This window comes from Lacerta agilis, chromosome 12 (genome assembly GCF_009819535.1).
Source record: "Lacerta agilis isolate rLacAgi1 chromosome 12, rLacAgi1.pri, whole genome shotgun sequence".
Classification (NCBI taxonomy): domain Eukaryota; kingdom Metazoa; phylum Chordata; class Lepidosauria; order Squamata; family Lacertidae; genus Lacerta; species Lacerta agilis.
This window is the reverse complement of record NC_046323.1, coordinates 11,108,840-11,131,232: the sequence shown is the minus strand read 5'-3', so window position 1 is coordinate 11,131,232 and position 22,393 is coordinate 11,108,840. Positions and strand designations below refer to the sequence as shown.

General features: G+C 42.4%; 2 protein-coding genes and 1 non-coding gene across 3 annotated transcripts in view; 1 reads left to right on the top strand and 2 right to left on the bottom strand.

Annotated features, from left to right (window-relative positions):
- Positions 1-30: 30 nt before the first annotated feature.
- Positions 31-5,740, bottom strand: SNRPD1 (small nuclear ribonucleoprotein D1 polypeptide). The gene is made up of 4 exons (XM_033165200.1): positions 5,534-5,740; positions 2,280-2,356; positions 1,251-1,442; positions 31-544 (listed from the first exon to the last, which is right to left on the bottom strand). The coding sequence occupies exons 1-4, from the start codon at positions 5,545-5,547 to the stop codon at positions 468-470; spliced, it is 360 nt and encodes a 119-aa protein (XP_033021091.1). The 5' UTR covers positions 5,548-5,740; the 3' UTR covers positions 31-467.
- Positions 5,741-8,954: 3,214 nt separating this feature from the next.
- On the bottom strand, positions 8,955-9,027 carry TRNAR-ACG. The gene has a single exon. It is a non-coding gene; the product is annotated as a tRNA-Arg (tRNA).
- Positions 9,028-9,364: 337 nt separating this feature from the next.
- The window catches only part of SACM1L (SAC1 like phosphatidylinositide phosphatase), a 33,416-nt gene continuing 20,387 nt past the window's right edge, over positions 9,365-22,393 (top strand). The window contains exons 1-6 of the mRNA XM_033166365.1: positions 9,365-9,573; positions 16,865-16,962; positions 19,086-19,160; positions 19,990-20,117; positions 20,673-20,822; positions 21,575-21,634. Coding sequence (XP_033022256.1) covers positions 9,536-9,573; positions 16,865-16,962; positions 19,086-19,160; positions 19,990-20,117; positions 20,673-20,822; positions 21,575-21,634 — 549 coding nt within the window. The 5' untranslated portion in view covers positions 9,365-9,535. The remainder of the gene's footprint in view (positions 9,574-16,864; positions 16,963-19,085; positions 19,161-19,989; positions 20,118-20,672; positions 20,823-21,574; positions 21,635-22,393) is intronic.

Here is a 22,393-nt window from a genome sequence, read left to right as displayed (position 1 = left end):
TGCCAAACTCCTTTCAATTAAATTCACCAATGTATGTAAATGCTGATTTCATATTTAACAGCCTACATCCATTCTTCCAGGCAAAAACTTAAAAGAAATATACTCAAAATATTAGTTGAAGGTGTATGTAATTTCAAGCAACGTTGAAAACACAAAAAATGCAAGCTCTTTTGTTATAACAGAATATGTGGCAGGAATAAGGACTACGCCACAATGAGCACATTCCATATCTTTGTGGGAATTTTGAATAAATTTTAGTATATACCAATTTAAGGAAGTTAACGTTTGGGTTGAACAGTACTAGAGGTTACAAAGGCATGTATAATCAAAATTCCAATAAGATTGAAGTATATAATTTGACCTTAACTGACACATTTCCCACATTTGTTTATTAAAAATGACAATGAAACAAAACCTGTACAAAAAATATCCAAAGTTGCCCGACATTTTTAGTGGCTATAAAGAAATTATCGTCTTGGACCTCCTCTCCCCCTGCCACGGGCTCTGCCTCTCCCACGTCCTCTGCCACGTCCTCTCCCTGCAACTGAACACAGACACAAAAAACTTCCTTCAAAAACTTGGAATTGCAGTATATAAAGGTCACGCCAGATTTTGGACTCAAAACATCTATCATTTAAACATTTTGTTTTAACTTTTTATTAAAGTAATCTTAGTAATTTGGTTGCAAAATGGTATACAGCTACTGTTCTGTTTCCCACTTTCGATAACACATCTTTTTGAGTTCTTTAATAAATTGATTTGTTAAGTGTTGTGAGCGCCATTACAAGTAAGGCAGGTTACTGTTGCAGTTTTTGTCAAAGCCCAAATACGTTAAGCAGGAATAAAGTCTGTAAATTCCACATCTCCTTTTGGGGACAAGGATAGATTCCAGAACAGATTAGTTCTTCCTGTAGATTTCATTGTTTTAAGAGCAACAGAATTAAGAATTTTGCATACAGGAAACTGGTGGCTTCAGAGTGTAACATGAACAACTCTATTGTTCAACATGCAAATTTTAATATCCCTCCCTACCAAATAATTTTAAACCTGGCAATATGAAATGGGTAACATATGGATGCGCAACAAAAGTTCAGAGTTAGATCCAGTCATATGCTTGCTCCCTCCTGCACAACAAGCCACTACCCCCCCCAAGCCCCTCATGAGAATTCATATTGCAATTAAGGGCAAATTGAAGTGTTCATGTATAGACAGCAAATACATTCTTGGTGGTTTGAAATCAAATCACTAACCTGCTTCCCTTTTCTTGGATTTGACTTTTGGTTCAACATCCACCAGCAAGGTATCCAGAGGCAAACTATCTGGCAGAATGAAATACCTAATGTTGTTGCCTCGAATACTTAATGTCTCCAGCTGGACAGGTTCTCTGTTCTTCAGAGTCATCTTTACAGCTTTAAGATGTGTATTCATACTGACATCCACTCCTGAAACAAAGAACAGAAAGCTTCCTCTACACTGTTTTCAAAGAGACTTACATTAATAATTACAGAGTTTCTAAATGGAGAGTAGTATAAGGTACTGTACTACATTTGCCATGCCATCTAAATGCTTTACACTGGGAAAGCAAAATGAATGTCCTACATGTGTAGTCATCATAGCACAGCTGTAGAAAAAGTGCTACTCAAAGCCAGAAGAAAAAATAACTTCCTAAAAAGCTAATTATATTTAAATCATTTTATCTGCATTGCCCAGACCTCCGGAACCTTTCAGTATTCAGTCAGTGCAGAGGTAATTGACTATTACCTCTGCCCACTGCAACAGTACTTAGATATAACTAATGCATGCACTCATAGTTCAAAGCATTATCCCTTTCCCTTATTCTGGTGATGATATAAATGAAGATGTCAATATATACAGACAGATGCCACCTAGGCAAGTTACACTGTTTGCACAAACAAGTTATAAGTCATTAAACAACCACCTCTCATCCCCCATCACTTAGCTCTATTTAACATCAGCTATGCAACCATTATAGCAGAGCAAAAAATGCATACTCTGAGAGCCAGTGTGATATAGTTTCAATGCACTGGATTTCAATAAGGAAAAACCTCCCCTCTGCTGTGCTATGAAACCCAATGAAGTAGCCTTCATTAACCTAACCTGATTCACATATTTGGGGGAAGAAGATGGGATGGTGCACCTAGGCATATCTGAATTTCTTGAGAAAGGTGGACTAATCAAACATTTAAATGAAAGACTAGAAGAACTGCCTAATGTTTCACAAAAGGAATTTAGCATTTAAGATATCCCAAATCCCATACCTGTGATAGTTCCATGTACTTGGGTCCCATTCTTCAGTTCTATGGTTACAGTTTCATGACTGAGTTTCATTAGAAACCTGCAATGCATAAATTAAACAATAACATTTCCAGCTCAATGCGCTAAAAGTAGAGACCTTTGTCTGCTACATTTTAAAAATGCACAATTATTTCTGGAGCACCCCACCAGCCAATGGATAACTTAACGACAGGCAAGCAGCTCCTCATATTAGTCCCAATGAGACCTATCTGTGGAAATTAGGGATTCTCCAGTCCAGCAAGTATGGTTAAGTGGATATGGTTTTAAAAAAAGGAGAGGCAGCCGTGGAAGTTTATGAGAGCACAGAGTATCTAAACTCCCATATCCAATGTTGACTCCATGGTACGTCAAATCAGGACAACTGTTCTGATATCCATGTTTCAAGGAGCCCTGCATAGGGTCAGGGCAATGCACTGCACACCTGCTCTGGATTACATTTGTTTTCCTACTGGTAATGCAGAGGCAGCAGTGACACTCACTCCCCCTTGCTCTCAAGAAGGGGGTCCTTCCTCAGAACCACTTCATCCAGAATGTCTTGCCCTGAAAAAGGACCCCCCACTTCCTTGGAGAGAAAGCTGCAACAGAACAATTTTAAGTAAAGAGGGGTTTGCCATGAAGAGGAGGGGCGGAAGCAGGTGCTCTGGAGAGCCCTGCAACAAGTGCAATTTGCCCTGGGGCCCCTCCCTCCCCTATGGACAGCCCAGCCTGAGCCCACCCTCCACAAGATGGACTTGTTGGACAGTTGATGAACTGGCCTTTCTCCAAACGTCCCCTCATGAAGAAGCCTAGAAGACAAGTTACAAGTGGGATGGCCTTTCTCGCAGTGCCCCCACCTGTGGAATATTCTCCCCGGAAAGGCTTACCTCAGCTCCTATCAGCACCAGGCAGGGATTTTATATTCTCCCAGGCCTTTAAAATACATATTTTGTTATCAGCAGTATTTTATTACAGTCTCTGCAAAACCACAGCAACCTGGCCAGTTTTGGCTTATCATTAGCAGGTTCTTGTTGTTATGCTAACTAGAACAGTTTGATTGATTTGTGCCTGTCCACAACTAATTTTATTCTTGTGCCACTTCTGGCTGGAAGTGGTTAATTTACAATTTTCTTCTTCCTCCTCATTTCAGGTTTACTAAACACAGAATCCTAAAATCACAGAATTGGAAGGGACTCTGAGGGTCACCTAGTACAACCTCCTGTGGTGCAGGAATCTCAACACATGGGGATTCCCCCTTCCCACCTGAAACCATGCCGGATCCTGCTTAGTTTTGCAAATGTGCTAGCTGTTTTACTGCTGCCCAGAGAACAGTTTCTATTAGACAACTTGTCGATTATTGATTAGTATTTACTAAATTTATACAGTGCCCTTCATCCATATGTCTCATGGAGGTTCATAACCTAAAACTACAAAGGGGGAAGGAAGCACTGCAAATTATCATTTATACATTTGGGGGTAGGGGTCCCACCTTTCAAAGATATCTCAATCCCAACCCCACCTCCAGACCCCCCAATTGCCCCTATTTTCCAGGGACAGTCCTGGATTTACAGAAGCCGCCCTGGTTTCTGATTTGATCCTGGAATGTCCCACTTTTCCTTAGGACACCCCTATTTTGATTGGAGGGTATGGAGTTATGTGACTCCTGTCCTGAATCAAGGAGTTATGTAACTAAATAACTTTTAGAATACATTTGAGAACACCCCTGTATAGGGAAGTTTTTTAATATCTAATGTTTTATTATGGTTTTCCCCCCTACATTTAAAAGCTGCCCAGAGCAGCTGGGGCAACACAGTCAGATGGGCGGGATATAAGTAACAGGGAACCAGGCAGAGGGCCTTCTCGGTAGTGGCGCCCGCCCTGTGGAACGCCCTCCCATCAGAAGTCAAGGGAATAAACAACTACCTGACATTCAGAAAATACCTAAAGGCAGCCCTGTTTAGGGAAGTTTTTAAACTGTGACTTTGTATTGTATTTTTGTATTTGTTGGAGGCCGCCCAGAGTGGCTGGGGAGACCCGGCCAGATGGGCGGGGTATAAATAATAAATTATTATTATTATATAATAAAATTATTATTTCTATTATTATGGAACAGAACGTCCCTATTTTCATGGGATAAATATTGAAGGGCATGGAGTTGTGCAACCCCCCAGGCCAAGGAAATAAGTAGCTATACAACTTTCAGACGTTTCCATGCGCTGCTCTGGTTCGCCAGAAGCGGCTTAGTCATGCTGGCCGCATGACCTGGAAGCTGTCTGCGGACAAGGGCCAGGTCCCTCGGCGTATAGAGCGAGATGTATGCCGAAACCCCAGTCGTCTGCAACTGGACCTAACCGTCCCTTTACCTTTCAACCTTCAGAAGAAATCCCTGTATAGATAAGGAGTTTTTTTTGTCCCGCCACCCCCCCCTACATTCTGGAAACTTCCCAGAGTGGCTAAGGCAACTGCAAGCCAGATGGGCAGGGTATGAATAATGAAATTATTATTACCATGACTATTATTATTATGGAATAGGACATCCCAGATTGGTATTTGGACTGGAGCGTAATTGAAATTTATAAGACCTTGGAACGCAGAAACAAAGAAAATAATCAAACCGTAAATTCCAGTACGTGGGGGGGGGCACCTAAATTGTTTAATTTGCCATCTCAATGATTGATATTATTAACTGTATTATGATTTGGCATTGTTATGATGAGGCTATTATTGGATTGTTGTAATTGAAAACTAAAACTTCCATCAGATGTCAAAGAAATAAGCAGCTATCCTATTTTTAAGAGACATCTGAAGGCAGCCCTGTTTAGGGACGTTTTTAATATCTAACGCTGTATTGCTTTAACATTCGTTTGGGAGCCGCCCAGAGTGGCTGGGGAAGCCCAGCCAGATGGGCGGGGTACAAATAATAAATTATTATTATTATTATTAAAATTATTATTTTAAAAAGGAATAGGACGACCCTAAGCACATCACCCCTAAAAAACACAAACAAACAAAGCAAGCAACACCCCACCGTCCACACCTGCTATATGACAAAGGCCAGAGGCGGGAAAAGGCGCGGGGGGGGGGACCGTCGCGTGAGATGATGCTGCGTGGGGGCGGGGGCGTTGTAGCAGCAGCAATGGGGCGCAAAGGTGCTTGGGAGGAGCGCGCCGCGTCCCGAGCCGCGTCTGCCCAACGTCTTTTCCCGCTCCTTCCCTCCCCGGCCACGCGCTCGCCCTTTTACCTCACGAGCTTCATGGCGGCAAAGGCGTCGGGCGCGAACCTGAGGCCGCAGCTTCTCCCGGGGCGAAGGCGAAAAGGAGAGGGGGGGGAACGGAAGAGAACCGAGCGCGGAGGAGCAGCGGCTGGCAGCCGAAAACTAGGCCGCTCACGACGCCGCCGAAGAGAAACCCCGAGTGGCGTTTCCCTCAGGAGCGCGCTGTGAATGGCCGGAAGCTCCGCCCCTTGCTCTGTTCTAGGCCCCGGAAGTGGAAAGCACATGGGCGGGAAGGGGAAGTTTGTCGGGAGCGATCGCCACCTTCAGGCTCGGAGGAGTCGTCGCGAGTGGAAGGAGAGGATGCCGAGGAGGAAGCTGAAGAAAAAGTAGACTTTTGAATCTGAAGAGGGAGCAGAGTAGCCGCCTGCCATCACGACTAGGGCAAGTTTTGAACCTCACCGGTTTGTCCCCTCGCATGACAGATGCGTTATTAAATAAAGGAGTAAACTGTCACTTGAATAAACTTGGTACTGAGCCTTGAGCAATCTTTAGATCCATCTTACTGATTTTTTAAAAATCTGTGCAACCTAAGAAACACAAGGCAGCTAATAAATGAACAGCAAAATGAGTTAAAACAATTGAACCACCTGTCCAAATTAATCTCACTCGCACAATCAAAATACTAACTAAAAACAAGCTGCATTTCCAACAGCCATCAACACAAAACCAAGCCTTTAAAAAGTATTATTTCTAATGAACATAGTAGATGACATATCATTATTATTGCTAGTAGAAATAGTGGTAGTAGTAGTACCCCACCCATCTCTGGTTGATCTTCAGTTCAACCAGTTGAATTTGTTGTGGGTTAAACCACAGAGCCTAGGGCTTGCTGATCAGAAGGTCGGCGGTTCGAATCCCCACAATGGGGTGAGCTCCCGTTGCTCGGTCCCAGCTCCTGTCCACCTAGCAGTTCAAAAGCACGTCAAAGTGCAAGTAGAAAAATAGGTACCGCTCCAGCGGGAAGGTAAATGGCGTTTCCGTGCGCTGCTCTGGTTCACCAGAAGCAGCTTAGTCATGCTGGCCACATGACCCGGAAGCTGTACGCCGGCTCCCTTGGCCAATAAAGCGAGATGAGTGCCACAACCCCAGAGTCGGACACGACTGGATCTAACGGTCAGGAGTCCCTTTACCTTTTACTCCTTCTAAAGAGTGAAAGCTGACATACCGGTAATAGGTCCACAGTGAGGGCCACAAACTGTTCAGCTGTGGGGGCTAACCCATAAAATAGATGTCAACAGAACTGTTATTACATGGAAAGAAAGTTACCTATAACAGGATTGGCTTTCATCAGATTATTCCACTGTAACTTTGTGGCATCATGCAAAGTGCACACACTGCAAGTTTTCTGATGATTCCCTGCATGGGGATTTCACTGATAGGTTTGCACTAATAAACATGCATGCCGTACACACATAAGCAGAAATACAAGACGCTCGTGTCACTTGCAGCATCTGCTCACTGTTGGTCTCAACATTCATCAAGGGGGACCTATGTAGGGTGAGTACAACTTGATGCTGTTTTGAAGCTCCTTCAAAGGTCCCTTTTCAGGATCCTGCTGTCTCTCCTAGGACAACATGGGCTCCTCCTGTGGTTGTCACTTGCTCCTGCTCCTGCTCCTGCTACTGCTGCCTGCTCACCATTCTCACGGTCCCTGCACTGTGTGCACAAAGGTGCAACAAGGTGGAGTTCAGTGTCTATAAATAGCTATCAAATACAATAAGAATGCTTAAAGCAAGCCCTAATTGCATTTTCGCTTTGCACACAGTGCACTTCTGCTAAGGGGAACACCCTTTTGCAAAAATAAAAAAATATATAAATTGCAGCAACCACTTGCAAACATTGCGCAAAGCAAACTGCAATGGCTGTTGTGCAAACAGGCCCTGGCTAAAAAGCCCTTGAGCTTTCTGAGGGTTGGTTTTCTACCTGCATGGAGGTAGTACTATGGCCTCTGAGCCAGTGACCTTCTGCTCCCAGCTTCCTGTCTGCCTTAGTTAAACCAGCTCAGCCTCAAGTGGTTTCCACTTAGATCTTCTCTGCAGTGTGCTCTGCACAAAACACTATTTGTGTTTCTCCATCTATATCTGAACCGTGTATCTTGGGACCTCTTATGAGCTACTGCTTATTAACAGTGAACTCCAGGCATTCTGCAAGCATTTGATCAAGGGCACCCACAAAGCTATAGATGCTGTGAGAGCTTTTTGTGGGGTGTGTCCAGAAAACCCGCTCAGACCTTTGGGTGTGCTCTGCATGGAACATCCACAAAGACAGGTCTCCTTTAGGGAAAACATAAAGATTCATGTGTGTTCCTGAAAATAATACAGATGACACTGCCAGCTTCCACAATCTTCTCCTGGGTGCCATATTTGGATTGCAGGTCCGAGGTCTTGAGGTTCCTGCTAAGGAGAACATACATCTCCTGCAAAGCCACATTCACTTACTACTGTTAGGCGGCCCTAAAAAGTTTTGCAGAAAGGAGGTTTGTCTCAGAATCCAAGAGTTATAGACGGAACAAGACACACAGAAAATTCATTTTACCCCACAGTTCTGCACCGATCCACAGAGTGCTACTTAAAGATTTGGGTCTTTGCTGACTTCTTCAGTGTTTAAGTGCACGCTCAGGCTCCTTCTCCTGCCTGGCTGTTATAAGGGTGTTACAGTAGGAAAGCTCAGGTGTGCAGCTGACATGAGGCATTTTAGGAAAATGATAACTGCTGGAACTTTTATTGTCCCATCCCCCCCAACGCCAAGTCTCCAACAGTGGAAGAACTACCCCTAAATAAAGCCAGGTGGTACTCATAAACTAATAGTGCAACATAGTAGTTAATACAGTGCTCATAGTTTTGAGAAAATTATCACATTGCAATTTGCAAAACCTGCACTTTAGGCAAAAGTTAATAGCTTTATTTTGGATCAGAAATTTGGTATGTCATACAGTACAATAAAAAGTCATGGGAGTGTGGAGAGTGTGCATATGTATTTTGCTAAAGTTAATATTGTTTTATGGATTACAAATGCAGTATTGCTTTGCTAATCATATGACTTTTGCTTTAATTGTGATGTTTCAGCTTATTTTTTGTTGTTGCTTTGTTAACAGTGTATATAGATTGCAATTGTTTGACTATTTGTTAATTAGTCTATGCTGCATTTCTGTTCTATTATGTTATGTAAGTGCTATAATGTTTGTAAGCTGCTTTGGGGTTCATTTGAATGAAAAGCGTCATAGAAATATCAAATCAAATAAAAACAAATGCACCATGAGTTTCATGACTGAAGTTGGGACAGTGGATCTACAGCCAACTGAATCAGAAAGTGTTGTGAATTCTGCGATCCCACTGCTCAAAACTCCAACCTGAATTAAGGAAGCAGGAGGGGGGGGAAAAAACAAAGCCGAGCCAGCCAGGAGTCGAACCTAGAATCTTCTGATCCGTAGTCAGACGCGTTATCCATTGCGCCACTGGCCCCGCTGGTGGAGATTTCTTCTCTGCCCATATTCTAAATTCCTCTGCCGCAGAATGTTACTCCTCTCTCAGCCGGATGGGCGGGGGGGATAGCCAGCCAATCAAAAGCCTCCCAGGCGCCTTCGCTTCGGCCAGCAGCCCGCGAGAAGTTTCTTTTTTTTAATGCGGAGGCGGAGCCCAAACGAAACTCGCGGCCAATCCGAGCTCGGGGTGCGTTCGGCGTCGCCCGCAGCTCGCGCCTTAGCAGCGTCACAATTCCGAGCTCCTGCCCTCCCTCTTCCCCCTCCCTCTCCGCGAGCGTAAGGCCGGCGTGGCCTTGAGCGACGGCCTCCTCCAATCAGCCGCCGCGCCTCCGCCTTCGCCGGACGCCGAAATGCTTTCCGAGTAGCTTTGTCCCAAGCGGCGCTCCGTCCCGAAAGGCCCAGGCGCGTCAGGTGAGAGGTGAGGCGAGAGTCCTGGACGCGGAGGAGCCGGGCGGTGCTTAAGAGGCGAGAGGCAGGCTGAGGGGGCCATGGCGGCGGCGGCAGGAGCCTACGAGAACTTGAAGCTGTGAGTGGACGGCGAGAAGGAAGGAGGGAAGGAAGGAGGGAGGGAGGGAGGGAGGGGGCGGGAAAAAAAAAACCCTCCCTGTAGTGCAGACCACCGGAGCCCCCGTCCCAATGGCAGACCCGCAATGTCCACCCGCCGGCCTCTCCTCGTCGTTGTCCTCCTCCTCCACCCCTTCCGTGGCCATTTCCCGAGCTTCCCTTGGCCTCCTCCTTGGCTGCCCCTCTTTCCGACGACGCCCCCTCCGCCCCGCCCCAAATTGCCCCCCGCTTTGCACAGGCAAAACAATTCCTTCCACTCGCCTCACCTTCCCTGTCGCTTCATTTGCCCGCCAAAAATTTCTTCTGCCTCTCCTCTGACGCGACCATCCCATCCCAGACTAGCTCGGGTTATTTTCCTATTTCCGACCCCTCTCACCCCATGTTGCTTAAATAACAACAACAACAGCAGCAATTTTATTGTTTGTACCCCGCTCCTCCGAGTCGCCTCAGCCACACTGGGCAGCTTCTAACACACACACACACACATAAATAAAACATCGCACATCACATCATTGCGCATCTTCTAAAGGTTATATAGTTGCTCATCTCATTGAGGGCGTTTCCACAGGGTCACATTGCCTTTCCTACATTTGTCCTCTCAGTGGGTATTTCCCCCCCACCTCTCCACAACACCAACATTTATTCCTTTCTTTTCTGGTGCAGTTTTTCCTCCAGAGTGTTCATAGAACTGTAGAGTTGGAAGGGACTGTGTGAGGGTAATAAATCCCTTGCAATTTAGGGATCCCCCCCCATTTTACAACCCTGATATTGAGTCTTCCACTGAACTATATCCTCAGCCTATAGGTTGCATGCAAGGTCTCTCCCATCCACCTTTTTTTACGCTCGCCAATAACTCTGTGAATAGGAGAGGCTGAGGAGAAGGTGACGGTGTTTGGTCCAAGGTCACCCAGAGAGTTTCATGGCTGAGTGAGGATTTGAACCCAGGTATCCCAGGCCTCGAATCTGACCCTCAGATCACTAATCACACACCTGCTCTTCTCATCCTGGGTCCTGCACCTGAATAATATCTACTCTGATTAACAACTAGGCTGCAACATATTGGGGACTAACTAACTACCGGTACTTCCCGGTAGAAATGAGTTGCTTACTGTATTTTATTTTTTGAATGCCTGTCCTGCCTGTTTCTCCAAGGAGAGGCAAGGTGGGTAATAGACAGTAAAAGAAAAAAAAAAGCAAAGCAAACATAATTCCTTACAAATATGGAGGCTCTTCCATGTACAAATTTACATTGTATAAGAAATAGTAATTTCAGGGTTTTGTTGTCTGTCCTCTCGTTGCAATGCATACAGTTCCTGTAAATTCTTACAGGGAAGCAGCTTTTGGGTTTACCTAAACTTCCTCTTTACTTTCATTCTGCATGTGCATTCTTTGTTTTCTCCTGTCATTGTTTCTTTGCAAATGTGATTCTGCCTTTACTGTGGCTCCTGAAAAGTAGAACAACCTCTGCCAGTCTTTCTAGTAATTGCATTATTCATAATGAAGTTAAAGGGGGGATCAGTTGCATTCTGCCTAACGCTATAGCCTGCAGGAACAAGATAACATGTCTGAAGTGAAGGTTAGCCTAGCAAAATGAGAAATGCCAAGGAAGGGAACATATGGTTCTGGGCGGAAAGATGACTCAGGACACTCCAGGGAGATTCTTTTGTAAACACCCTTAGTGTTGGTTAAAAGAGATCTAGCATCCTCATCTTAAAAAATACCTACATGGAAATAAAACCTATGGAATTAGTGGAACTTTCTTCTAAATATGCACAATTAGAAGGTTAGAGTTTAAATTCACAGGTACATTGATGCTGTTACATTTAATTTCCGCAGTCTTCTGTGTGTTTAATAATTAAGTACCTAATCGCTATGGGGATCGTTCAATATCGAACTCTGTTCCTGGGTCGTCTTTTGTATTACTGCAAGATAATAATAAGTGGTTGTGTTTTCAAATAGACCTTTCCAGTACTTTGGGGATTGCAAAATTTCCTGCAACTTCTACAGGGATTAGAAGAGGGTTTAAAGTCACTTTTTCTGTTGGCATTTAATTCTTGTGTAACCTGGTATGTGTTTCAGTTGTGACATTATCTGATCAAGTGGTAGGAGCATGCAGGCCTCATCTTGCATGTGTCCTTAGTTTAATTTCAGCTAACTAATTCAGTTGTTCCTTGGCTATCCTGCTTTTCCTTTAGAGCAGGGGTGGGTGCCCTCAACCCCTGTCATCCCAGACCAATGACATACGGAGGACACCAGCTTCCCCATCCTTGACTTTAGAGTGCCAACATTAAAGCAAAGTGTAGAAATATTGTTTCATTGTTGCAGTACCCCTGACCAGCTACAGGTTCCTCAGGAATGATGTTTACTGTTCATATTTTCTCAAGCCATGTTTGCATTCTGCTGTGAAATCTTGGAGTGGAATGTTTTGTCTTTCAAGAGAGCATGTCGATTAATCAGTTGATGGGCTGCTTTGTGGAGCAGAAATGAGGATGAGAGCATACAAAAATATATGCAAGTGTCCACCTAGCTGCTATTAGTTTAACAATGAAGCTTATAACTAAGACAGCTCAGTAGGACACATTAATAAAACCAAACAGCAGCGATCTACTTACTTATTAAAAATATTTATATACTGTTTAATAACCAAAGTCTTTTGTATTTAAATAGTAGGCACGCAAATAAAGAGAAACTTACAGAAACAGAATTAACTGTTGGAAAACCAGTAATATGAAAATTTGAAAGTATTGCAATCATTTATTATAAGTATGTTATGTAAATATGGATGAATGTCAGTGATAAAGGTATTGTCTTAATATGGAATTTTTATCTTACGACCTTCACTTTTTGAATGATATTCAAGAGATTTCACCTTTGGCTCTTAGTTGAAACCCCAAGGACAACCCAAACAATTGCAGGTTTTGTGTCTGAAATGTGAGCAGATCAATTATAGAAGATGAAAATTCACTTTTAAATGTAGTCCTCATGAAGTGTAGATGGTGTCTTCTCAAGTAGGTGTCTACCCAGATCCTGCATGACTGGGAACAGGGAGCTATCACTTTTTCCTTTGCCTTTTAGTAATGTAGGCTGACATATAGAAAAAGGCATTCTTTTGATCATGGTATATTTGACAGGCAGCACCTCAACTTTAATAAAATCAGATGAATAGTGAGTGAGAACATGCAGAAATGATTTTTTTTCTCTTTAAAGAAAGCTGTTGCTGCTTTGCTTTAAAAATGATTAGTTATGTTAATAGGGATACTTAGAAGGGTTATGCAATTGAAATTTATTTGATTGGGGCTTGAGGCAACTTGAAGCACAGAACAGCATAAGTAGAACTGAAATGTAACATTTTATACAATTTGCAGAATCGCCTCTGTTCAGGGTGCTGCATAAATGTTAGTGTAATGTCGCCTGTCTGCCCTCATTCTCGTTTTAGTTTGAGGAGCATGTCAAGATGGATGAGTGCTCAGCACAGTATGTGTGCCTTTTTGGATACTTCTCTTGACAATCTGTGGTTGCTGGCGTTGAGTAGCTTCCTGTATTAGAATAATATTAAGAATTCATGATGGAAATATGTACATTACTGAAATCAAGGTTGGAGCAGTGAAACTGTAAAAAAGATTTCTGAAATGATAGTGGATGCTGAATGCAATGCTAACTTTGGATGCCATTAGAACATCAAATACTAAGTGCATAATGTCTTTCCCCCTAATTGGAAAAAGAGCAAGGTGCTTTTGTGGAGAAGACGTATATCTGCAAATCCCAAATAAGTATTAAGCATTCCGTAAGGTCTGTCTCTGAACTGTCTACCCGTTCTGTGAGATGGTTGCAAGCGAGAAAACAATATGTGGATTTTGTGATTTGAAATGTGTCCAGATATGTTTGGCAGCCTATGAAAATAAACCATAAAACTAAACAAGACCTCATTGCATGCAAGATCTTTATCTCAAATATAAACAGGCTCATCTAGGTAACTCAAGATTGAATAACTTTGAGTTTTCATTTTTAAAGAACATGTTTGCCCCTGTTATGTTGCTAAAAGAAACAAATGTTGATTTATTTTTATTTTGGTTTTAAAGCAAGCCTTTGATGGTATCTTGTTAATGTTTTTATTTATTTATTTATTTATTTAACTTTCTTGTTGCTGGATAACTTTGGAGATGGATTCATTTTAGTCAGATAGAGTGGAAAGGCAGAAAAGGGCCATAACCTGGAAATTTCGGTGAAGTGTGAAGGAAGAGGAGAACTAGGCACTAGGTTGCACTAGGGTGGCAGGACATCCTCTTTTGCTGATGCATTTTTATAAACATTGGTTGGCATTGCAAAACTGTGATAAGTGCAAATTTTGAAGGATGGCTATAGTTCTATTCTCATTGTTTCAGAAGTTGCATGTTTGGCTTTAAATGCAAGCTGAATCAAATTTATAGCAGTAATTAACCCAGAGAGTGATTGCAGTACAATTGATTGAGAAAATAACTATGTAGATTTTAAAGAGAGTTTGTAAATGCCCTGTGTTATGCTAATTGATCATTAGTTAGGAGGGTTATGTGGTTTTGGAGTTTGGGTGATCAAGCTGGGAGAGAGAGCAGTGAGCCAAACTTTAGGATTCCTGGCAATGTTACGTTCTCCTCTAACTAAGGAGTCATGAGTATTAATCCATCTGATCAGGGCCGTCTTAACCATTGAGCCTACTGGCACAAGGCGCCAGGGTGCAATGGCCTGGAGGGCGCCTCCGCCCTCCAGTCCCGCCAGCAGCGCACTCTGGCAGCGCACTCCGGCTGCCCGGCGGAGCACGGGAGCGCGAGTTCGCTGGCTGCGCCCTCCGGCTGCCCAGCGGAGCGCGAGTTGGCTGGCCACGCCAGGGCGCCTGATATGCTTAAGAGGGCCCTGCATCCGATCATAGTGTGTTGCAATCAAAGAGCAAAGCAGATGGAATGTGTGTTTGCTCATACACAATCATTTATTTGATAATGCCAGCATTAAACGATGTGCATTTGTGAATTGGTTGGCATGGCTAAACATTGGATAAGATGCTCCTATGCCTAATAGCACCATAAGCAGCACTTGTCTTTTCAGTTGCAATAGTTCCAGTGCTAGACTGTAAGCGAGGTATGTGTGTTGGAATTAGCCCTAAGCTGTACTGCATCTATAGAAACAGGATCTGAACATGGAACAGTCTAAATACTCAAGTAGTTTAAGAGGCTTCAGTCTTTAGACCCACCAGCCAGTTTCACATTTTAGTTTATCCTTCTTTAGTGCTTTTTTATGTAAGATGCTCTGCAGGTTTTCCTCATTCTTCTTTGTATCTCTATTTGATCTAAAGTTTAAAGTTCTAGCAATATCTGTTACCTTAGACTAAGGAATGGAAAAAGGTGTCTGGGGGGAGTTAACACTTCTGAGCTTCCAAGATTTCTATCTGTGGGGGTAGAACCTTGCTGCTGTGAAAACAGTGTGTGGAGTGAGGTGGCTGAAACATCAAGCAACAAGGGGCCCTACCTATTTTCCAGCTGATAAGCATGGAAATGGCTTGCCTACTTTAGTCACCCTGCTCAGAGATCCTCCCTGTTGTCATTCCATAGTTTTGAGTGCCTTGTAATGAGCCTTTGCCAGCATAATGGATGACTGCACCTGAGGCTTGTGCTCCCTTTCTCTCCTCTCACCCTGTTTTGCCAATCTCATTGCTTAACAGCGCATAGATACTGGTATCTTGTCCCTTCTTGTAAATCAGCTGTACAAAGGCAGCTTTTCCCCACTTCTTATCTTGCATTGCTCTGTTTGAAGCTGTCAAGTTGTTTTGCTAACAAAAGAAAATATGGGCTCCCATATGCTTTCCTTGCTGAAAATGAAAGTGAATTGGTTGCTCTTTCCTTTTGCTGGATAGCTGCCATTTGCTGTGAATATGGAAATGTGATTCCATTGTTTGATCTCGCAGTGATCTGTGCCTAATAATGTAATTTAGTTAGGTTATTAGCCACGTGCCATTCTGAGCAGAATGTCTTTTTTCTTTTAAAGAAAACATTAGAAAGCAAATGCATTTAAAGTAGATTTTTTAAATTCTTGGTGTCTTACTATGAAGTTATATTTAAACTACAGACTTCTCAACTCATATTTCTCATCCACTGTGGTATCTCCATTTAGTTGCGTGTTTTGTGGTGTGTCCTGTAATTTGTATGTTCTGCCCAGTTCCCAGAACACTTGGCAAAAGTGGGGAGGTATAGGAAGAAGCAAGAGAAGCACAATGAAGCATTGGGAGATGGACTGGAAGGTGCAGAGATACCGTATATACTTGAGTATAAGCCTAGTTTTTCAGCACACTTTTTGTGCTTTAAAAGCTGCCCTCGGCTTATACTCAAGTCAACCATTCCTTAAGAAGTGTACAAGAACGGTGGTTCTTTACTCTCCCCAAGCAGCTTGTTCCATTCCTGAACTGCTCACATAAATGCAAACTTTAGACCCCAGAAGGCAGAAAGCCTATCAGTTAAGGAAGTATTAAAACCCCACAGGTGCTCACTTTCCCTGGCTCCTGCTTAAACAGGACAGGATCCCAGCCTTCTCTGTATAACACAAGGGAACATTGCGCTGTGGGTTAAACCACAGAGCCCTAGGGCTTGCTGATCAGAAGAATGGCGGTTCGAAACCCTGCGACGGGGTGAGCTCCACATCAGCAAAGGAGGAAGAGGAAGGAGCAGCCCAAAGGGCTGCTTTGGGCTGCTCGTTCCTCCTCTGCCACAGTGGCAAAGGTGAACCGGCTTATACTTGAGTCAATAAGCTTTCCCACATTTTTGTAGGGAAATTAGGTGCCTCGGCTTATATTTGGTTCGACTTATACTCGAGTGTATACGGTAATTCAGCTACACCAGAAATTGAATGTTACACATGTGAGAGATCTTCCTCTTTTAGGAAGACTGCTTCTTCTTTTCAAAGTTTCCTCAAAGTAGTAAGATTTGAGGTTTGACTACCTTGATGCTAAACATAGGAAGCTGCCTTACAGTACATTTATGAAACACTCTCATGGTTTCAAACAGAGAGTCTTTTCCAGCCATACCTAGAGATATTGGGGTTTGAACCTGGCACTTTTTGCATTCCAAGAAGATGCTCTACCACTACAGCTCTTCCCCAAACCAGAGCTTATTACTTGCTGTCTTTGTTTACTGTCTTGCATAATAGGTATATAGCTTTTCTTCCTATGGGTGATCGTATTTAAAGTGATGTTGCTTGTCTGGTGGTGATCTTGCACATTTCTTGCATTTTAGGCACATAACGCCAGAAAGGTTTTATGTGGAAGCTTGTGATGATGGAGCCAATGACGTACTTTCCATTGACAGAGTCTCCACAGAGGTCACTCTTACAGGTATTTTTCATCATCACTTTGGAAATGCTGTAGTTTAGCCTTAAATTATTTTCCTTTAAGCTACACAGTAAATTAGGCAGCAACCTGAAAATCATCACAAATCTGGCTCATAAACCCATCAGTTACCCTTCCTCCTTCGTAATACTGTATCTTTATACATTTCTTGACTGATCAAATTTATTTTCATTTACCTGCAAATTCTGAAAATTTAGTGTGTGTCTGTGAAAATTATTATGTAAATTCAAGTTTCTCAAGCTTATATTCAAGCAATGAGCTTTGGAATAGAAACTTGTAGGAAATTCTGTTTATTGTGTAGCGGTATATGAATCCAATTGGATTTAGGTGTACAAACACCACACTTCCTGGTTGTGATACGTCTCTAGTAGAAGAAACAATTCAATACTGAATCAATATTTGGTGAAGGAAGGAAAGAAGCAGTGATGACTCAGAACTTTTTTGTGTTTACGTTTTTCCTGTACGTATCAAATGGTGGCAGAGATGCTCCATGGTAGAATAAGCTTAAAACCTGCTAGGTGAATTTTGCTTCCTGTCAGCTCTTGTGGAACATCTTTATTTATTTGTTTATTCAAAAAGGTGATTTACAGTATCTGATATAATCAGTTAAAAACATATACGACATTACATTAGCAACAACGGCAAAAAAGACCAACCAAAACAAACAATGAACAGAAACAATGTAATCCTACCACTCCACACAGCCACTAAAAAGGGAGGTGGGACGTAAGAAAACCAAATCTATTCCAACAATTAAAAGTAATTTCATGCCCACTTACAACACAAGGAACTTATAATCCATCTACTCTCAGCAACCAGAAACATCATAACCAGACACTGGAAAGACCTATCAGGAGTCAATATGGACCAATGGTACCAAGTAGTATGGGAAACAGCCCTACTAGAAAAATTAACCAGCAACCTAAAACTAGCACGGGGACAAACAGAAGAAGACACCTTCACCCCCGTATGGTCACCCTTCATCGCACACACAGCCCAACAAGACAATGACAAAAATCTACCAACAGCATACAAATCAATATGGCTAACCTGACCCAAAACATCCACCCACCCCACTCACACAGGAAACCAAAGATCACCACAGCCAACCACAAATGAACAATCAAACCCTATACTGATCGCGACCTCTCACTGCCAAAGAAACACATACAAACAACAGAGAACCAACACAAGCGATGCTGATACCAACTCCTACATATATTAAGGAAAATAGAAACATCATCTCCCACCCACTTCCTTCCCCCCCCTCTCCCTAATGTCTCAACGACTAAAATTGATCTGTAAAAATGTTTTATGGAAAAATACAAGAGACATTATATACACTTTGTAAACCAAGAAAATCTTTAATAATAAAAAAGTAATTTCAAAAATCTTTGGTACATTACATTAATTTCTATCATATAACTGTTGTGGCTTCCACCAAAGAATTTTAGGAATTGCAGTCTGATGAGATAACAATATACAGTAGTTAGAGATTCCCAGACCCACTGCTGAACTAGTAATTCCCTGGGATTGACTGTAGGTGTAGGTGGTTCTAACATCCTACCCGCCACCCGGCTATCTGCATCCTTTAAAAGCAGTGGCATTGCTGCATAGTTTTGATTTCCTACTTTCTGTTGATGGTAACAAATAATTCTCCCCCATCCCCATCATTTTCCTGGTTGTGTTTTGGTTCTTATGACTCCGTAGCCCCCAGTGTTGATGGTAATTCTTCTAAAATAAATGACCTTCCCATACTCACAAATCCTTTGCTGAGACTTTTTACCTGCAGAGACAGGTAAAAGTATTGAAGTCAGGAACTGCCAAATAGAGCACTGATCTTGAGGCTTCAGTAAATCAAGTCTGTATTTTTTTGGGAGCGGGGGGGGGGGAGAATCTCATCTAATGTGTGAATGATTATAAATTCATCTAATAAACATTAGTGTTAGTTCCATGTGTTTAAATTTTCAAGTTTTTAGTTTTGATCTTAGTAATGTTAAACTATTATGCACACAGGGTCATTTAAATCTTATTGGATTGTGTTTGGCTGCATGTGATACATCTAATACTGGTATACTGAGACAGTGTATCCTGTTTTTCCTTTGCAGTTAAGAAAGATATTCCGCCTTCAGCAGTTACCAGGCAAATATATGGCATTTTGGGGACAATCCGTCTAGTGGCAGGTATGAGAATTTCAGTTATGAAGAAGTATTATTTATGATGTCAACACAGATATTTTGAGATCTTATAATAAGAGCCTGGTGCACATTCAGTGTGGTGTAGTGGTTAAGAGTGGTAGACTAGTAATCTGGTGAACCGGGTTCGTGTCTCCGCTCCTCCACATGCAGCTGCTGGGTGACCTTGGGCTAGTCACACTTCTTTGAAGTCTTTCAGCCCCACTTACCTCACAGAGTGCTTGTTGTGGGGGAGGAAGGGAAAGGAGAATGCTAGCCGCTTTGAGATTCCTTAGGGTAGTGATAAAGCGGGATATCAAATCCAAATTATTATTCTTCTTATATGGTACCACTCTGCTGGGATGTCATTTCAGGCTGCATGTGTCGCATTGCATATTTTAATGTTCCCTCTTTGTGTTTTAAGTCTTGCACATTATGTTGAGGGCTCAGCCACAGTCCGTCTGTCCCCATGATGGTTTTTGAAGTGAAAGAGCATTCAAACTTGTAGTTGCCTACTTGACAGTCTTTGGGAATGGTGATTTGTGATGAGTACATGCAGCCGGAATATCGTTTAAAAACCACGATGTCCATAAATCTCCTGAAAACCTGGTACATGGAGCAGTACAACAGAAACATGCTTCGTCATGTTTCGCGATAGAAGAGAATTAAGTCCAGCCCTCAAGTTTGTAGTGGGGCAAACAAAAATTGTAAGCTATTTGAAGCAAGGCATAAAGTTCAGTGTCCCCACCAAGTTTGCTTCCTTTTTCCTAGAACTGTCTTTCCTTAGTAGAAGACAAATCAGTACTGTATTGCTAACCAGAGTCCTCCTGTTTTACAGGCACGTATCTTATTGTAATAACAAAAAAGAGAAAAGTAGGTGAATTTTTCAATCATGTTGTTTGGAAAGCAACAGACTTTGACATCCTCTCTTACAAAAAGACAATGCTACATTTAACTGATATTCAGGTAGGAATAGATTTGATCATAGAAACACCTTTTGGCCACTTTGAAATATGTTTGAAATGAAATGAACATAGATCTCTTTGTTAAAAATATGACTTGTTCAAGCATTATTTTTATGAAGTATTTTTATGAATTCAAAAAAGGCTGGGGTCCAAAGGGACACATTTTCTCGGAGGATACCTTCTCATTGCAGCATGTTGCTTTCTCTGTAGAGCTGCTTCTGAAGGCCAAGACATCCTCCAGAACAAAATTTAGTGCAGTTAAGAGGATAAAATTGATGCATGCCCATTCCTTCTTGCTTGCACCTAGAGCTCTTGTTAATAGCACAAGGAGTTCTTTTACTCCTGACCGTAAGTTCTTAACTCCTCATAAACAGCTGTGCATTGGTATGGTGGAGCTGGGTTATATTTTAGCAACAGAATGCTTTATCTTGAAAAGAAGAACCTTGAAACCCTTTCTGTGTAAGCTCTTTGACGGATATTGTAGGAAACTTGTATCCACCGGGAGGGGAAGTCAGAGACAGTGTGGCAAATAACAATGCTTTTCTATCTTTAACAGTTACAGGACAATAAAGTCTTTTTATCAATGATTAGCCATGTATTGAGTGTGGACGGATTTTATTTCTCTACGACATACGACTTAACACACACTTTACAACGGTTGGCTAATACCAGCCCGGAGTTCCAAGAAATGAGCTTGCTTGAAAGGGTAAGAAAGGATACATTTTATTGCCAACTGTAAATACACACACAAAAATATATGTCTTTCAGTACCTGAATGATAGTGTGTTTATTTAAACTGTAAATAGAGACTGTAGGGATGCGGGTGGCACTGTGGTCTAAACCACTGAGTCTCTTGGGCTTGCCGATCAGAAGGTCGGCAGTTCGAATCCCCGCAACGGGGTGAGCTCCCGTTGCTCTGTCCCAGCTCCTGCCAGCCTAGCAGTTCGAAAGCATGCCAGTGCAAGTTAGATAAACAGGCACCGCTGCGGCGGGAAGGTAATCGGCTTTTCCGTGCGCTGTGGTTTCCGTCACGGTGTTGTGTTGTGCCAGAAGCGGTTTAGTCATGCTGGCCACATGACCTGGAAAGCTGTCTGTGGACAAACGCCGGCTCCCTCAGCATAGTTGCCTTTGACTGGACTTAACCTTCCAGGGGTCCTTTTATCTTTTTAATATTTATTTAAACTGTAAAAGTTCCAATGTATTATTATGTAATATCCTGTTTGCAACAGAATCCATTTGATCTTAAATTTAGATTGATAGTTTGTGAATTTCTTCTGCGAACCACTGGTATACCACCTGATTTCTTTTACTGTTTTGGGGGAAGAGAGGCATGTATGTTTAATTGTTAGGTGGTAGGGGAAAGGGATTGGTTTACTGCCACATTTCAGGAAAGCATTGTCTGAAAGCAAACAAGACCCTTGGTGTTTAAAATTTACCCTATGATGCAACTCCTTACAGGCAGATCCTCGGTTTGTATGGAATGGGCACCTCCTTAGAGAATTTGCTGCTCAGCCTGAGGTAATGTATATGCATTTTGTTGAGAATAATCTCCATAATGTTGAAGATAGTGAAAACACAGCTATAAAAGTTGGCCTGCTTTTGGGTTCGTGTGACCAGTACAGCTGGTGATAAAATGTGAAGTCTCTTATGGTTGTAGCAAACTATATAGTAATAACTGTTACAGAAACCAATAGCCTTTATTTTAAATGGAGCAGAAACTCTAGTGTTTGTGCTAGTTGAAAAATACATTCTTAATAAAGTGGGGGGTTGCTAGGCATCTTTTCCCAACCAGACGTGTTTGGCAGATGCCTGGTTCACAACTTAAATTTGTCAGCCATCCTCGTATTAAGACGTGTGTAGAGCAAATTCACTCAATTGACGTCTTGCACAGCTCAATAAGAAGAGTCCTCAATTATGCATGCAGGATACAGTTTTTCCTCGCCAAGACGCGGTATTAATTCCTCGCAGGTCAGCTAACCACCCTAATTCCTTTCAGCAGTGAACAGGCAGTAAGCAAGTTGCAAATACAGTGTTTGCCATTGGATCTGGATGAAGTGGCTCCCAGAATGTTGCCTTTACAAGAGATACTACAAATCTCCCTTGAGATGTCACAGCAGCTGCTGACAGCCAAACAATTCATTAAGACTGTCGGCTTAACAAAATAGCAGCTTGTGAAACTGTTAGTGATGAAAACAATCTCTTTCTAGCCTGCAGCTTTATTATCAGTTGGAGGGGGGAAAACCTCACCTATTCTGTGCTCTTTATGTTCTTACGAAT

What these genes read in the sequence shown, in the direction of transcription:
- SNRPD1 (XM_033165200.1), bottom strand. An exon ending in AGTACATGGAACTATCACAG is followed by an intron (nt 1,443 to 2,279) that starts GTATGGGATTTG and finishes TCTTTGTTTCAG; the next exon opens with GAGTGGATGTCAGTATGAAT. An exon ending in ATCCAAGAAAAGGGAAGCAG is followed by an intron (nt 545 to 1,250) that starts GTTAGTGATTTG and finishes GTCTGTGTTCAG; the next exon opens with TTGCAGGGAGAGGACGTGGC.